General features: G+C 41.6%; 1 protein-coding gene across 8 annotated transcripts in view; it reads right to left on the bottom strand.

The window, feature by feature from the left end:
• ubr5 (ubiquitin protein ligase E3 component n-recognin 5) overlaps positions 1–17,328 on the bottom strand; it is a 52,411-nt gene extending 35,083 nt beyond the window's left edge. For all 8 annotated transcript variants that reach the window (XM_080752590.1, XM_080752592.1, XM_080752589.1 and 5 more), the window contains exons 1-14: positions 17,087–17,328; positions 13,784–13,828; positions 13,566–13,647; positions 10,611–10,687; positions 8,897–9,016; positions 8,086–8,395; positions 5,421–5,580; positions 4,678–4,827; positions 2,201–2,412; positions 1,876–1,992; positions 1,436–1,546; positions 1,105–1,259; positions 694–811; positions 336–520 (exon numbers count right to left, since the gene is read on the bottom strand). In XM_080752590.1, coding sequence (XP_080608716.1) covers positions 336–520; positions 694–811; positions 1,105–1,259; positions 1,436–1,546; positions 1,876–1,992; positions 2,201–2,412; positions 4,678–4,827; positions 5,421–5,580; positions 8,086–8,395; positions 8,897–9,016; positions 10,611–10,687; positions 13,566–13,647; positions 13,784–13,828; positions 17,087–17,148 — 1,904 coding nt within the window. In that variant the 5' untranslated portion in view covers positions 17,149–17,328. The remainder of the gene's footprint in view (positions 1–335; positions 521–693; positions 812–1,104; positions 1,260–1,435; positions 1,547–1,875; positions 1,993–2,200; positions 2,413–4,677; positions 4,828–5,420; positions 5,581–8,085; positions 8,396–8,896; positions 9,017–10,610; positions 10,688–13,565; positions 13,648–13,783; positions 13,829–17,086) is intronic.
• Positions 17,329–18,890: the final 1,562 nt, after the last annotated feature.

The following is an 18,890-nucleotide window of genomic DNA, read 5'->3' on the forward strand; positions in this document are numbered from 1 at the left end:
TGCATGTCTCATCTCTGTCGTACGCATCTCTCATGATGCGCTGCTTCCATTTTCTTTTTTAAGATATGTTTGGGGCTTTCCTGCCTTTATTTATAGAACATTGTGTGGATAGAAAGGAAACAGAGAGAGAGGGAGACGGAGACGTGAGTGACACGTAGCAAAGGTTGTCGAACCTGCATAACGTGCATTAGAGGCTGCATTAGAGCCTGTGTGTGGTATGCACCTGGACCGCTAGGTCAGCGGGCACCCGCTGCATCAGTTTTCAATTCAAGAATTTCAAACCCAAGCATGTATTGCTTTTTGCTTATTATACCTACTTGATTTATTGAACCTACTTGATTTCCTGGGTCTTCGTAGTCTTTTCCATGTTCTTGAGGCTCTCTGGCGAGCGCAGCTGGAACCTGCAGCTGTCATTCATGTTCCAGACAGACTCTAACAGGACTCCCACCTTGGGGATCCCAGCATTGACAGAAAAGGCCACTGCACCAGCATGATAGAGGGGGTTATTCCTCAAGCACACCTAAGGAAGGAACAAAACAATAGGTTGTCAAAGCCAGCAACATGGTTTCAAGTGCCGAGCCTGGACCTTGACTAGAAACACCAACAAAGGAAACATCTCAACACTCCCAGGCAAGCAAAACATGAAGGAATAAATGCTGAAAAGAAAATATATTTTCATTGTCGCCATTTTACCTGTGTTCCCACGGTGATGTTGGGTATGGAGGAAATGCCAGCACTGGACTTTGGCTTCTTGTTCTTGGCTCTGGCCTTTTCAAGCATCTTTTTCCGTTGACTAAAAGGCACAACTCCCCTGTTGATACAAAGAGTGAATTGTAAAAACATGGTGTTGCCCTAGCAATTCCTCAGTGTTTAATATCTAAATATAGGGAGATTATTCCAGGGCCACAGTTATAGCACTCTTCAATGAATGATAAGGGATCAAAGACTCACTATGCATTTAGACTGCATGAAACCAATAATAGGCTAACATGAACATAAGAGAATTCCTTTCTAAACCATATACAGTTTAGATTTATTTCCCCCAGTCTTGGGCAACAGAATGACGTTTTTTATCTATGTAACATAACCCATGTCCTTACTCACCACCAATAGAGGCTACTCTCCAGCTGGGCACAAGTATAGAGAGCACAGGAGTGCAGTGACACAATGCGCTCCCCCTGCAGCTCAGGGAAGGTCTGAGCGCTGTGTTCCAGTTTGGAGGCAACCGTGCTCAGTGTGTCGTCCACCCAGGTCGCTACCTGTAGAACACAAAAAGTACATACACTTTTAATTTAATGAAACCAGTGTATAGGACACAAAGGTTAATACATTTTATTAGATACATTTTAATTTCCTAATCTGAAGTTGTGATCATCTGTTATGTTAACCTTTTAGAATAAACAGTAATAGTTAAAAGATATAAGCAATAGGCTACCTTGTTGGTCTCTGTGGCCACGGTGGCTCTTATGCTGTTGGCGGACAACTGAGTGATCTTCTCATTAGCCAGACCCAGGAAGGAGACACGGGGATGATGAATAGAAGGGTTCTGTGGGGACAAATGACAGGAAGAACTGATTCAGCGACTCTTCAATATAAAAAGGGAGATCAGCCCCCAAGCCATTTGTGCTTCCTAGCCAACTGACGATGACTGCCAAACATATGGCCAAAAGGACTCTGCCTGTATGTGCTGCACTCTTATGTTCTACACATTTAGAGCTACACAATCTCTGGCTAATCAAATAGGTCTGGCCTAGAGCAAATAACCAGCCTCTTTGTCTTAGTAACTAGATATTGCTTTTTCCTCATATTTTTCTTATTCTTCTCCAAATAATTCTGTTAGTGTCATTCTGCCAAAACATAATACAATTCTCCCACCTGTGTGTTTCTGTAGGGTTCAGGTTCACTCCATTTCCACTGGTAAAGTTCTCCTTTAGAGCTGACGGCTACCAGCTCAGAGTACAAGGCCCCAATGCTCACAAACTTCACACCATCCTGGGGAGTAGATTTCAACATCTCAGTAAAATGTGCTGCTAATGAAAAACTTTCCAAACATATCCAAATCCTGGCTTCAGGAGATGAGTGAAATAAATCCAAATCCTGGCTTCAGGAGAGGAGTGTAATAATCACTGACAACATGTAGCGTCAATTTATCAAAGGATCAACAGCACGGTGAACCCATAGCTTGTTTTTATGCTCCCACCTTGTCAGGCCACCACTGGAGTTCCTCTCCCAAGGAGACTGGGCTCTGCACCGGGATGCTCTTCTTGTCCAGGCTGGGCTCACCCTCGCGGCTGGTGGAGCCTCGCTCAGTGTCGAACGAGGCCCCATCCAACCACCGCCTCTCGCGTAACCTCAACACTGATTCACGCTCGCGCAACAGCTCTGAGTCACGCTCTAAGGGAAGAAGGAGAACTGGTATGCAATAAGGTCACACCAGTGGGATAAAAGTAAGCCACTCTCTGGGAAAGACCCGTGAACAGATTTTTAAGAGTAGATAGAGAAATTGTTTTGTTCCCTTTTTTTAATGATCAAAGTAATACAAATCAAAATTTTAGCACTACAGATTGAGTGGGGAGTCTAAATGATACCGATGTGAGAGTGTTTGCACACTCACATGTCAAAATGCGAGGTAGAGGAGGAAGTGGATAGACAGAAAAAAAGGCATGCATGTTGTGCTAATAGTGGGCTAGGTAAGTTTTGTTTCTTAATAGTTGTTAGAGGGTTTCTGATAAAAAACAGGGAGACATGGCGGGCCTTTCTCAGAGGGCTCACAGTACGTACTACAGCCATGCAGTACACAACACCAAACATTCACATAAAAGACTAGGTATAAGAATTTAAGAGAAAGGGCAAACTACAAGATTTGGTTGTGTGTGTGTGTGTGTGTGTGTGTGTGTGTGTGTGTGTGTGTGTGCACATTTTGTCTCCAAAGATATACTCGCTTAAGACTATGTAAAGAAACGAAATGATTTAATCCTGATAGTAGGCATGATGAATATCTGTTAGTCGTTGTGAGTATGAATTTGTGTGTGTCTGCCACTAATCTCTCGAACTATCTGGCCCATCAGCATCATATTTCTTGTGCACACTGCCTGCAGACGAAGGACCTCAACTGCCAAATGTACTGTATAATCGGATCTGTGATCTTTATCGGACGATCAGGTGTCAGGAGACGGTTAAGTGGTGATCAGGGCATCAGGCACAAAAACTTGATCAGAGCACCTCTAGTAGACTATTTAGTTCTAGTGCTACGCTACTGTAGCCAGCATGAAATAAAACAGCTCACCACAACTGCAACAACAGAGGTCAAAAGTTAATGTGAAAGACACATTGTGTAACAACCGCATGATTTTCATATGATACAATTTTAAGTTTAGCCAAGATCATGCGTTTATTCCAGCCGTTCACATTTTGTTAATTTCCTACCAGCAGCTGGACAAATCATTACGACATTATTTTATACAACAATCTTCTAATATTAGTTAACACAGGTTTATAGTGTTAAACAGAAATTGGTTTACTTGGTTCACCTTTTAGAGGGCAGCCCTAACAACAACTACTGTATGTAATTTGTGTTAATAATCCGTGCAGACATCCCTCCAGGATATGGGATCACTGTCCCACTATCAACAAGCCATTTAAAAAAGGTTCCTGTCCCTCTGCCTTATGAGATGTCACAGAACAAGATGGACCAAAACCCCCAAGTAAAATGTCTTAACGTACACACACATTCAATTCGGTCGGAGCCATCAGTCAGAGACAACGATGGAAGTAGGATGACAATGACTGTGTATAAAGACAGTAGAGACCACCGTTGTTACAAATACAGTTGTCAATTTAGAACATGGATTTGCAAAGCGAATGTGGGCCTAAGGCTGTGAAGTTATGGAACCATCACAACCGTGATGAAAAAGCAACATGTCCCAGTTAACACCCGAAGTCTGGGACTCCAGTGGTCTCTGTTGTGTGACTCCATCAGGAGCACAGGCTGCATGAAATCCCATCAACATTCATCGTTTCATGTATCTGGGGTGACTAGGCTGGTTTTCATTTTACAGGCAATGGATCAGATTAAGATGACTATTAAAACAGCATCTGCTGGTTTCAAATGTGTCAACTCAATAGGTCACCGATTTCTGTTTAACACTGGCACTAACTGTTCAGCAGACATTACTTTGTTGACGGCATGACAAGCTTTGTTCATTACATCAAAACAATCAAAATATTTACCGTAACAATACACACAGGCTTAAAATAAACGATGAAAGACGTTAACCACTTAAATTCATAAGCCTGCTGGTCCCTTTAATTTGCATTTCTTTCATAAAAATGTCAGTTTATTGACATGCTTTGACATTTCTTTTTATCTTTTTTGTTACTTGTCAATTTGGAAAGATTCCCAGGATGTTTTTTGTTTCTGCCCCTTGCCTGCACAAACATAATTAACATACAAGGAATTAACAATCAGCATCCTTTATGATATCCCTTCCACCACTGCCCCATGCCGTTTCATACAAACACAAATACCTAAAACATTGTCATCAAAGGCCCCAGACAGAGAGATTTGTGTTTTGTAGTTAAATCTTCAACTATGCCCCCCGGCACACACACACAAAAAACACACTGTTGCCATGTTCCTTCCTTTCCTTCGCTGGTCAGAGACAGTTGATGAGTTACCTCTGGATGATCCCAGGCGGGAAAGCGAAGATCGTCTAAACGAAGGGTAGCCGAAGTAACTGATGTCCTCAGAGAACATGGCGTCGGCATCGATTATAACACTGGGATGAGCAGAGTGGATGTCAGCATCCAACAGGGACATCAAGTCCTCTATAAGGAACAAACACACAAGGAATCATAAACACTTTATTTTGGCCTCGCTACAAAGCAACAAAGTGCCCTTTGGGTTCTCACTTTTTATTCTGTGTTTACACAAGTGTTGTGTGAAAAAGGGCCTTTCTGTGTGGGGTTTGCTTGTTCTCCCTGTGTTCCCTAGGGTAGGTACCCTCACAAAAAAAAAACATGCAAAAATCCTGGTCTCTATACTGCCTCCCCCTGGCCACTCGGGGCACCTCATGGAGGGGAAAGGAACTGGTTGGAATAATGTGTTCCTTCTACATACTACGTCAAACCGACTCCTCATGCATTGATACAAGCATGAGGTCAGTCCGTTGCTCTCCCCAGGTTGTATTGGCACGTCATGTGTATACCAAGAATTCTTCTGTTATATATTATTACATTTTTATTATATTATTAAAAAATATATAAAAAAAGAAATAGGCATATTCCTATGTAATCAAAATCACTTTGTTTTTGTCAAAGGAGATTTTAATACTGTAAGAAATTTGCTTAGTGGTTGCTTTCATAGCCCCCAAAGTAAGGTAACTGATTTCCCAAATTGATTCACAATGTTCCTAACAAACCTCCAGGAAGGTACGACTCGCTGGCTGTATCATCGCCATCATCACCATCTTCGTCATCCCGACTCAGTAGGTTGTTAACCGCAAGATTGACATCCAGGTTGGTCCTCTGGAGCTCCCGGATGATCACACTCCTGGACTTACCCTGCAGGACCACTTGGGCCTGGAGGGAGCGGAACCCAACATAAGCCTCGTTCACATATGCACTGCAACCTTGATTACTTAGACATTAAAGGGGAAGACCACCCATTTTCAATATTGAACTATGTCATTAATATACCTTAGAGGAGTTGTGTGGAAATAGAAAAAAAGTTCCCCCTCTTCTGTGTTGTCTAGAACTGGAAGATTGATTTTGGGGTTTGTATTGTAAAGTACAATGTATGATGTCATCAAGTTGTACTTTACAATACAAACCCCAAAATCAATCCTCCAGTTCTAGGCAACACAGAAGAGGGGGAACTTTTTTTCTATTTCCACACAACTCTTCTAAGGTATATTAATTTCATAGTTCAATATTGAAAATGGGTGGTCTTCCCCTTTAAGCACTTCTACCCTATACTTTGGGTCTCTTAGCTGAAAAAAGCCAATCTATAAGCTCACAGCACATCGCAACACATTGTGAGCATCTATTTTGCTCCACAAGCTTGCAAAACACAAAAGAAAAGCCCCATAAGCAAAGATTGAACAGTTGAGCTGAATTTTTTATGATGATCTTGCCTTCATCTATTCTAACTCCTAAGCTCTACAAGAACACAGAGTCTAAGGTTTGAAAAGAGATTAAGGGCATTTCATTTCAGTGGAGTCTGAAATTCTAGAAACATAATGCAATGCGAGGATTATAACTTTTAAAGACACCAGAAAATCTTACAATAAATGCGAGAAGTCTCTGTGAGCGTGCGTGTGTGTATGTAATCCGCGTATCTCGAGAACCGTTCGTCCCACCGGCTTCAGATTCGGCACACACGTTTGGCGCGGAGTGCAGTGCCTGGCCTCGACCCGATGCACGGTTTTCCGGAACTGGCACGAAACGTTCGGAATCTCCGTATGCAGAGCTGATTGTTGACATCAGGCTGTTTCTGAGGAAACCGGCGCAAGCGCTGACTCATTGTGAAATCACTTCTGCTGACCCAATACGCGGTTTTGTTGATGTCTGACATCAGGGTTTTCCGGAACCGGCACCAAAGGCTCTGACATCACGCACGCCACATGAGTCAACATGTGCCAGACTTCGGCACGCGCGTTCCCCGGCACAACGGGGAGTGCAGTGCCCTGCCTTGACCCGACCCGCAGTTTTCCAGAACCGGCGTGAAAGGTTCGGAATTTCTGTATGCAGAGCTGATGTCTGACATCAGGGTTTTCCAGAACTGGCACTGTGTTTACATAGATCTCCATATATGGGCAAAAAATTGATGCAGACAGATACAGATATCTCCATATATTAATATGGGCATAAATGGACACAGGCAAACAGATGGTCAAAACGGGTCCTATGACAACAGGTATCATGGGGTTTGCATACTGTGTCTGCAGAGATCTCCACATACGGGCATAAATGGACACAGGCAAACAGATGGTCAAAACGGGTCCTATGACAACAGGTATAATGGGGTTTGCATTAAAGGGTGGGGCATTCATTCCCTATTTACATTGTTCCCGAGTAGGCCGGTGCCCGACTAGACGCTCGGCCGCCCAACAGACAGATACAGAGATCGGACATAAAATGGACGCAGACAGGCAGATATATCCATATATGGGCATAAATGGACACAGGCAAACAGACATCGTTCCCGAGTAGGCCGGTCCCCCGACTAGACCGGGGGATGGCCGCCCGTCAGGCAGATACATAGATCTCCATATGGGAATACAATGGAAGCAATGGTCAAAACAGGTCCTATGACAACAGGTATAATGGAGTTTGCATTAAAGGGCGGGGCATTAATTCCCTATTTACATTGTTCCCGAGTAGGCCGGTCCTCGACTAGACACTCTGCCACCCGTCAGGCAGATACAGAGATCTCCATATATGGGCATAAAATGGCCGCAGACAGAGATATCGCCATATATGGGCAAAAACAGGTCTTAGGACAACAGGTATAATGGAGTTACCCTGGATTAAAGGGTGGGGGATTCATTCCCTATTTATATTGTTCCCGAGTAAAGAACTTCTAGTAGATAATAAAGACAATATCTAAACACATTGCCATATAGTCTTAAGACTATATAAAAGGGAATTTGGAGCATACGAGAATCAGAGACAGCCAGAAGGTAGAAAGTGTGCTTTATGTATACACTAGGTTTAATTTTAATCTCTGCTAGAAAGGCTAGGCGTTGAATTTGGTCCAATAATTATTATAACAGCACAAACAAAAACAAAACAAATCAAATGTTTATATGTATAATGGGAGAAACCGAATTAAAACTAAATAAACCTCACTGAACATACAATGTTTACATATGGAGGAAACCAGTAATTAACCCATTTAGGACTAACCTATAGTTAGGCCTAAATCAGAAATTAGCATACAAAAACAAATATGTTGCTACATACTGTACATGTACTGTAAGCCCCTCCCATACACTAAAATGTGTACCCGGCCTGAATGGGTTAAACAATATATATATAAAGCTGACGACAACAAACAATGTTTAGTAATCTGGAAACCTGTACCTGAGAGATAAGCTCCTCTGGGATGACAGAGGCAGGGATGACAGGCTGAGGCTGGCTACCCAGGAGGCCTGAGCCGCGGTCCCTCCCAGTGCGGATCACCCTGGTCTGCCGACGGGAGTCACGGGCTGCTGTTGAGGACCTGCCCGAGGTGCCTCCTCCCCCTCCACCGCCTCCTCCTCCTCCTCCTCCACCCCCTCCTCCTCCTCCACCACCACTGCTGCTGCCACCTGCGCCTGCTCCTCCTCCCCCTGCACCTCCTCCACTCCCACCGCCTCCACTGCCTCCATTTACACCAGAGCTCCAGCGACTCCTGTTACATACAGCACAAGGCCAGTCAGATGAGTGTGCCAACAAAACCATCTGACTAACAGGAGAAACTCAAACACACATCTGTGTACACTGGGATTTAGCCTTGTGACAGCTGGCTGAGACAGAACAGGGTACACTCAAGAGGTTTCATAATAGCAAGACTTTAAAAGCAACACATATTCCTAATATGGGCCAGAGAAATTAAACAGAAAACAGCTTGAGAAAAAGGATTAAATGCATTGGAAATGAATTTTCATATTTAAGCCTCCAGAGTCATAAAGTGTCAGTTTTTCAGTACATCAATGAAATGAAAATCAATTTGCCCACATTGAGATCATTGCCACTGTATTGACTTTCAGTGTCCACCGTGTGTTTATAATCATAGGCCCCATGATTGCGAAACAAACCCTAACCATTGCAGCTTTATTGCCATGCTCTACACATTGTACCTTAACAGGACCAGAGGGTTTCTTTTTCCTCTGCTGACCCTGCCAGAACTTACCCAAGGGTGTTGCCTGCCAGTCTGCCCAGTGTGTCAGAACCAGACAGGAACCAGGGAGGATCACTAGTCCTGCCTGGCCTGGAGCTCCTTCCTGTCCCTGAACCACTGCTCAACTTTGAACTGGAAACAAAAGATGGGAGATCGGTTACAGACCTACAAAGGTCCCACACAGAGGAACCAAAGAAACGTGTTTGTTTACCTGGGTAAACAAAAAGGTTAAATTAAATCAAAACGCAAGGTTTCTGTAAATTAACCACACACACACTTTTTGGGCTTTGTTTTGCTTTTTTCATGTTAAATTGTAAAACAGAAGGGGATATTTTAAAGACTAGCATGGCAACACCCTTGGGAATCTGAATTGGCTGCAACTCATTCTTTCTTCCAAAACATAACTTTTTGGGGCTGCAATTGCTTTCTCCTAATAAGTGATGGGAGCTGTTGCTGAGGTCTTAAGCCATAGCAAAATGCCAGTTAAAATCTGAATAGGGCTCGGCTGAATAAATAATCAAGGACACAATAATGTACAACAACTTTGCTAGGAAAACAGTGTACCAAGGTCTAGGCTGAACATCATGACTTAGGCTACTTCCCAACAAAAGCATTTGTGTAAATTTCATCATTTTGCAGGATTGAGAAAACAGACAACAGGGGACTGAATTATTCAGAGTTTAAATATAAAGAACGCAAATGAACCGTGCAATGAACAAGCTGGAGCATACAATGTAACTTTTGTTTGTCATTCAGAAAGTACAAAGGAGTATGCCTTGTTTGGTAAGCTGTCAAACTTGCCCAATTGAAAATCTGTGCTCTTTTCCATAGGCTTCCCGGCAACCCACAATGCTGCTGACTGCAAAGCTATTACCATCTGAAACCGTCTCATTTTCTTTCGAAAGTTTGTGCCAGGCAACAAAACATGTGCTCTGCAGAAAAGCTTAGACCGGGCGGCTCCATTACTCCAGTCTTCACATGCATGCTTAACAGCTAGAGAGAGGCCTTGAAAAAACCCTTAAATCACTGTTGGATGCTGCTCTGCTGGCAAGATGTATAGGGCTATCAATGAGACATTCACCAAAAAGACATGCTCACAGTCACAGCCAACACAAACCCTAGCAACTACTGAAAAGCATTCCTTTTTGAAAATGAAACAGCGAGGTGCACACAGATATTTAGCAATATAAATGACTTCCCATAAGCCGTGTTCTTTAGGTATGCATTTACAGCTTTGGTGGTCTAGTACGTTTTTGGTTGGCCAAAAGCAGCAGAATGGAAAAACAAAGGCATTGGCTCATACAATAATGTAAGAAGAAGAAAAAGAAAACATCTTTTAAAAGTAGCTTCTTGAAAAGTAGCATAATCTCAAACAGATTACTGAAGCGTTATGGCATTCCAACAGCCACATGCTAGAGCAGATGAACTGTAAGCCAATGATGCAGACACACATTAATTTCACAGTGAATAGATAGGAAGCCCCAACAGAAAAGCAGGAATTACTCTAGACGCAAAACCATGACCAAATATCTTTATCAAAACTCTCAGACAAAGAAAGGACACAAGTGCTGAATGAAAGTTAAATCACACGCACCAGAAGTAAGCCTGAGCATGCCCGGTTCAATACACCTTGTACCCACTCTTCCAAAAGAAACAAGTTTGCTAATGTTTTCCCAAATATGAAACCCATTTATGGGAAGAAGCAAAACATAAAGATGTCTCTCACCCATCATTGCCATCCGGTTTGCTCAGCTCCAGGCGATCTGGCTGGACAGCAAAGCTGATTCTACACACACGCCCATCCTGAAACAGACACATCATTCTAGGTGTATTTCCATCTTACATGTAGCCTAATCGTGACAGTGCTTTAAGTTACTTACTTTCTGTTGTTAAAAGGTTACAGCTCTATATTCAGATATAATCGTTGCTATAGTAGGTTGTCATAGGTATCCTGAGCTGAAATTGTATTGTTTTCTAAAGCGCTGGAGAGACCGGGAAGCCCCTAGTTACTGAATCAACACTCTATAAAACAATGACTGCTATAGAGCTATTTATTATTATTATTTTCTTAAGAAAACACATCAACCATAAAGCAGTATGTATTCTCATGGCTGAAGCTCACTGCATCGCTTTTTCAGGTGCGTCTCGGGTTAAGATAGTTTGTTTATTGTGTTGTTTATGTTATTTTTGTTGTGGGACTTTATGTCTAGTGATAATTGATTCATGTTGATATACTGTATGTGTTTTGGTGTAACACGCTGTGATGTCCATTTTTTTAAACTTTTGATCACTCCCTCTCCCCACTGATGTAGTCTGTTTGTGTTAGTGTTGTGTGCAGTTTCCAAAATAGAGACCAATGCCTAATTTATGCTCTGTCAAACGACAATGTTGGTGTTGCATGGCTGAAATAGCTGATCTGAGCTCACAATGTGTCGTGACTGTCGTTGTGAGCCTCCTTGCATCACACAAGTATAAAATTGGGCTAAAACGAAGCTTATGTGACAGTCATTGCAATACAAAATAAACAAAGATGGCTTCCAATATGCAAGTTTCTGCCTAGGTGCACTGTGTGAAGGGCCCAATATACAGGGAATTAATAGGGCCAGAGCTGGACATCATGGTTCGATTACTGTAAATAGCAATAAAGAAACTGCTGGCTTATTGTGTCTAAAAATACATATTTAGCCACTTGTACGCATGTCCCCATGCGTACGCATGCCCCACATTTTAGCACGGTAAACGCGATAAAACAATAGAATGAAGCAAATGAAAACATTTTAACACTCACTTTTTCTTTTCTCTAATTACAATCTAAAATATGAACCCTTGTTGTAAAAAAACAAAGTTGTCCTTTAAGTACATCATTAACATTAACCAAAACAAATCCTTTGCCTGTTCAGTATGTACTGTAGGCGTATGATTATCACAATGTAAAAACCTACTGTGTACACACCATCTACCAAAGGAATGTTACTGAACCTTTGAGGTAATGAATGAGACAATACTTGCAACATGATTATTCACATTATAAACATGCAACTTTGGAACAATAAGTTGCCTGGCCTGCTTGGAACAATAAGTTACCAAAATATGCTCATGATATGGTGCTGTGAACCAGTAACAATCAATGTTGATGTTAATACACATACCATTTCTTTTGTTTCAGTCATGGACCCGATAAGAAATGTACAGAGGTCAATGACTATATTATCTTTTTCCTGATTAAAGGGCAACTTTGAAGATATTTCTATTGCGAGGACGAAATGGGAGCACCTGAAAGATCACAACATCATGTGTCTCAAGAGCTCACTCCAGAAAACAGGGCTGTTGGATTCACTGAAAACATACATCCTTGGTGCTGGACTGTAAATGTTTTTTATTTGTTTTATTATGGGGGAGAAAACAAATCTACATATTTCAAATATACATATAATAAATGAAATGAAAAAAGGTACATGGAAAAACAACCCCCCTCACACGTTAGTACATATCAATATCAGTCACGAGAACTAAGGACTGCGTTTTCAATGAGTCCAACGTGGTAACAAGTAGATTAGTGTTTAAAGGACAACTTTAGTTTTTTACAACGAGGGTTCATATTTTAGATTGTAATTAGAGAAAAGGAAAGATGAGTGTTAAAATGTTTTCATTTACTGCTTTCTATTGTTTCAGCGATTTTTGTATTTTGATTTCAGTGGGTGGGAGTATGCGTACAAGTGGCTAAATATGTGTTTTAGACACAATAAGCCATCGATTTCTTTTTTTACCATTTACACCAGACCCCTTAAGTCACATCTGCCCATGAAAGATTGTGGTGCATCTTGGGAATGGGCTTATTGTGTCTAAAGAAACATATTTAGCCACTTGCATGCATGGCCCCAACCTGGAGGTATGCATGCAAATCAAAATCGTTAAAATCACTAAAATGATAGAAAGAAGTAAATGAAAACATTTTAACACTCATCTTTTCTTTTCTCTAATGACTATCTAAAATATAAACCCTTGTTGTAAAAAAAACAAAGTTGCCCTTTAAGAAGTAAATACCCCTTTACCGTATAATGATGGCGTGCAAAATTAATACCCAGCTCACAACACATCATGATCAGGGGTTGGGAATTGCTAATTCTTTATCGATCCTGCTATCGATCCTTTTCCATTACTGGTGGTTGTTGGCCAACTGCTGCTATCTAGGGCACGATCACTTTAATTTCCTCAGATAATCAAAGGTAGAGCATGTTGGCTTCACCTGATGCGCAACGTAGAAATGATGTGTATGCAAATTCATGGTCCTTGTTTTTACCCGGTAGTTGGCAGGCAATTCAACAGAAGTCAAAACCTGTATTAGAACAACTTTTGATTGAGTCAAATGCCAATCATCTCTGGAGACATGACATCACGTCAGGTACTCCTAGAAAAGCCAAAACTTCAGATTTTCAATAACATGATGGGTCACGTTGAGCTTGTAGATCTATTGTCACAACATAATCGAGGCAAAAGCCTTAAGTAATCATTATGTTGATTTGAAGTCATATCACCCAGACCTACTTTTGAGGCACTGGCATCACGTCAGGTATGTACCTAAGTAAATGCATCATCTTACATCTCTCTATTCTCTCGCAATAGAATGATGGGATTCAGATTAAAAGTTGACATTTATGTATTACATGTCATGTAGGATTACCTCAAGGAGAAACCCAGCATGGTTTGGTCCAACCACACATTGTTTCAGGGTGGCCTGCTCCAGCAGACTAAGGTGTGGATGACTACATTGGAAAGCAAAGGGGGAAAAGAATAATAATAAAAAGATTAGATAATAAACAGGATCATCTTTGCTCCTTTGGGCACATCATTCTTGAACAAAACAGCCTATAACTGATCACTATGGCAACAAGGTCTCACCTGTTATAGTTGTATTTGTTGAGTTTCTCTGAGACTTCACGGAGCCTGAAAAGATGAGGGAACAAATTCAGTGCCAAACTAAAGCCATGTCAATCAATGCAGTGCATCATCAAACATGTAATTTTCCGAATGTCTGTCTGTCTGTCTGTCTGTCTGTCTGTCCGAGTGTTTCTCCTCGGTGGCTGGAGCAATTGATCTGAATCTGCATGACTATTAGCATATGAACACACCTGACATAACTGCGAAGCCCGTTTGTCACTTTCACAAATCGTATACTGTATATTAGCATTTTTATCGTGTATATTTTCTGCATCTAGCATGAGGCATATATATTCTGCATCTAGCATGAGGCAACATTTTTAACCAAAATCTTTGCTTCTGGGGGTCCCCGGAAGAAAAGAAGGGTGTGTGTGGGTGTGCGGGCAGAAAGGGTAGGAACTAACAAACAGCACTACAATATCTGAGTAACTCAGATGCAAGTTTAACACCTGCCACTGCAATGCTCCGTACAGTCAAAGCATTAAGATAATGTATGAACAACCATTGTCTTTATATCTTCCAAAGGAAGACAAAACAAAACACCTTACTCCATTTATTAAAACCATTTAGGGAACCATGACCACATCCATTTAAATAAATAAACTGGCAAACAAGCAAATGATGTTAGGCAACAAGAAATCTCTTTGTCAACAATGACCCAGGCATTTTTCTCAAAAATAGCCATGTCCAAGTAACATACGGTAATGGAAACTAGACATAACCCCATACTACCGAGAGCAGCCTTAAATACCTGGGGACAAGAGCAAATGACTCCAAATATCCAGGTCAGTTGACCACTGACCTTAGCTGTAATGTAATAAATAGGACTGCCATTTACCAATAGACAGCACTTTGAATTCACTGTCAATAGAGGGGTATGCCACATTAAAGGGACATTTTAGGGCCATTACACTGCAAAGAAATGCTGTTCTATCCGATGTGTTAAAATAGCCATTAGCTAGGTCAAGGAAACCATTAATCTGTTGAGGAAATGTGACTGGATAGTCATTCCAAGCAGGCCAGGCATACACTGCCTAATTAGATGGAGGCTTTTTATTTTAGATAAAAGCACACATCGGCTTTGACAACTGCAAGTTCCTCTGTGGGTATGAGAGAGGTGGGGCTGGCAGCACATGGTGACCATAGGACTGCATGTGTGCAGTGGCATGCACGCCTCAGGATAAACCAGCCATGACCCCTAGCCTAAAGGGAGTGATAGGTATTAATTAGCTAGTACATTAGTCTTTTCTTAGTCTTTTCAACCACAGCACAAGGTAATTTCAGTCGATCTGTCCAGTTAGTGACACACAGTGAAATCCCACACTCAACAGCAAGGGACCTTCAACTATTATTGGCCTATATCCTGATTTTATCTCAAGGTCACACTAAAATACACTTTCCGACTTCTCAAGCTCTTTGTCTTAAAGTAGAACAGCCCACATTAATCAGTTCAATCTCAATGGATCATATAAATAGGTTTACTATAAATCATCTCCAGTGTCAAAATACAGGTCACATACAACATTTAAAATACATTTAAAATACAGGGAAGATGATAGCTTTGATCTATTATCCCTACATTTAAAAAATAACTGATGTGTCAATAGAATCGATCTCACTATAGAATCCATCTCACTGTGTGAAAACGTTATAGCGTAGTCTTACAGCCAGTAACTACATTGCATCAGCTTTTTATAGCATATAGCTGCATTTGTGGCAGTGTTATTACTCGGCAAGTGATTAATTGAGCAATCGCAACCCATAGAAGTTATTGCACTCGGATTATTCCCATCTACAAAACACTGCAACAAAATTGGATGCGTTTGAGTTGCGGTGTTTGGTTGTACGTACGGTAATCGTATTATCACACTGTGCATACATTGCAATAGTGCAGTGGTTCGCAAACTTTTTCATGTCAAGGACCCCCAAATTGACACTTATAAGCCCGCGGACCCCCCATTTGAAAATATATGCCAGGGACCCCTATAAGAGAAGATTCTCACGGCTCTAGCAGTGTTTCTTATCCATTTTATTTGACATGATGCATTAGGCTACGGACCCCCATTTAATGGTATTTCTATGTCTGATGGTATTTTCTATACTGTAAAATCAATGTTAATTTGACTCTGAGAGTGTACAACTGTCATTTAGCTGGGGACCACCTGGAACTCGTGTAAAACGTGTAAAACGCAAATACAAAGGGGAATAGAAAGGAAAAAAACATTCGGCGATGGTGACACGAGTGTGCTAGCCTGCCTAGCATTAGCATCGGGTAACGGCTGACGTTCACCAGCAGTTAGTTGATCTAGATGTTCAACAAAGGAGCCACACAACAAACGCCGAGGCGCACACACACACCAACGCAACAGAAACATGACACATCATTACAAAGCTGTCGTTTAATACGTTAAAACTGCCCCTCTGCCCCCCCATATCCCCCACCAGCAGCCCGCATTGTCCAGCTCAACTTCGACTGTGGGCCAATGAATGCTAGCAGAGCTGGGACACTGTTTAGCTAGCAAGCACCAGTGGTGGAAAGTAACCAAGTACATTTACTCAAGTACTGTACTTGAGGTATAGGTACAATTTTGAGGTATTTGTACTTTACTGGAGTATTTCCAAATGTCAATACTCCACTACATCTCGGATCCAAATATTGTACTTTTACTCCACTACAATTATTTGAAAACTTTAGTTACAGATTACTTTGTACATTGATTAAAGCATACATTAACCACTTCAGGCCTATACATATCGGCCATCTGACAATAGCAGATTTACAAGCTCACAACGCGTCGCGATGTGACGTATTGTGAGCTTGCAGATCTGCTATTTTCAGAAGATTTTCATACATTTGAAAACTTGAAATGGGACATTCTGCCATAACGAGTACTTTTACTTTTGGTACTCCAAGTACATTTTGATGACGATACTTTCGTACTTTTACTCAAGTACGTTTTGAATTCCGCTACTTTCCCTTGTAACAGAGTATTTCTACATTGCGGTGTTGAGTACTTTTTTCCACCACTGTTAGCTAATAGCATAGCAAAGCTAACGAACCAAGAGATTGTTCAAGATGCCGGGGCCCCTTGTTTCAGTCCCAAGGGGGTCGTGGAAAAAAACACACACATTTCAACTCATATCCGCGTACAGGACAGGACGCGGTCCATATTGTTGATAAACACGCCGTTATTCGCCGTGCACCGCACCCAGCACGCTAATATTGATTTAAAACACCCCCCCCCCCCTTCCCCCAACACATACCTGTCATTCAGCTGATCCTCGGTCCCGGGCAGCGGGTGAACCACGAAGTGTATGGATGTCATGTGGGCTTCAATCCAAAGTTACACGCAGCAGACGTGTGAAATGTGCGGAGATTGTAGTTTGTTTGTTTTTTCTTCCGATTTATTGTGGTATATGCGGATTCATTAGGAATCTACAAAGACGATTAAAAAAAAAATCCCCGAGTTTTTAGATCCACAGCCTCCTCACCCACATGCCGCCATCTTAACTCTACCAACTGCTTCTTCTTTCTGTGTGTTGATTAGCGCACACATGTAATCTCGCGTGGCTAGAGACCGTCGTCTCGTCAGTGGTATTTACTCAAGTACTACGATTTTAGTTACTTTTACTGGAGTATTTCCCATAATTAGTACTTTCACTGTTCTACTCCACCACAACTTCTCAGAGACAAATATTATACTTTTACTCCATTTATAGGCCTACACTTATTATTACAAAACATGCGTTAACCACTTCATACTTCATACTGTATTACTTTCTACTTTTGTTAGTACATTTGATGATAGGCCTACGGTACCAATGTTTTACTTTTACTCAAGTACATTTAGAATTGCAGACTTTTACGAGTACTATTCTACATTGCAGTTTGCAGTCTGCAATGTAGTCTACTTTTACTCAAGTACAAAATGTGAGTACTTTTTCCACCACTGGTCTCGTCCAGCGAGATTGAAGCCCTGTGCGTTTCATGCTTCCTCGTACGACGGTGTGGCGTGCCGAAAACAGCCGAGCTACAAGCTCATGACGCGTCGCGACGCGACCGGTTGTAGTAGAGCTTGTATATCGTCTATTTTCGGTGCATTATAGCGCACATGTATGTGATCCCTGGATGGTTGGTTGGAGGGTTGGGTTGGACCAAACAGGAAATGTGTTCAATTACATGCTATGGGATTGGCTGCCTGGAGAGAAGAAAGACAATTTTAATGGAACATCAAAATATTGTTACTGTACATGCACACACACTAAATTTTGTTCTGATATACGACTCATTGGCCTACTATATGCTTTGCTCTTTGTTGGTAAGTGGAATAATGTACATCCATTCCATGATCAAGATAGGCTCTATAACCTGCAGTTTATAACATGATTATTATTTCACCTATTTATTTTGTCATGTTTAGAGAATGAGATTCATTATAGACCTATTCATTAGAAGGTACCGTATATATCAAGTGCTACAACCTGAAGCAACACAGATGAGCAGTTTTTGCTATGCTGTGGATATACAGGACTGTATGTTTCACAGGTTATATCTTCCCCAGGTTCTATGTTCCCCACTTACCCTAAAAAAAGGTTCTATGTTCCCCACTCATCTGGGCACCATATTTTTGTTATGACTGGGCATCTGGACGAGTGGGCACCTGGACATCTGGTCACAAGGGACATGTAGGCATTTGGATAACTGTACGAGTGGGTACCTAAATGAGGATTGCCCACATTAGTCCAGGCGTTTCGGGCAGTATTTTGATGGAATCGTGCACTTTATGAAAGAAGCATGACATTTGGCACACAGTTAGAACATGCCATATGGAACATTTTTGGCTATGGGGCCATCGCAGATTTGTCTTGGGAAACTTGTGGGAGCCAATCAAAGTTGGGCTCTCATAGACTTTAGGCCTACTATAGTGTAAAATAATACAAAAAAATGCATACGCTTTCAATGCAAATATTTGTTTTGCAGGAAAAACATTCCTTGGGCTAAAAACGGACCCCATAAAACTATGGTTTAGTGATGAGTCATCACTTTTCACAGTTTTGTGGCGGCCGT

This window comes from Nannobrachium achirus, assembly GCF_963921795.1.
Source record: "Nannobrachium achirus genome assembly, chromosome: 2".
Classification (NCBI taxonomy): Eukaryota; Metazoa; Chordata; class Actinopteri; order Myctophiformes; family Myctophidae; genus Nannobrachium; species Nannobrachium achirus.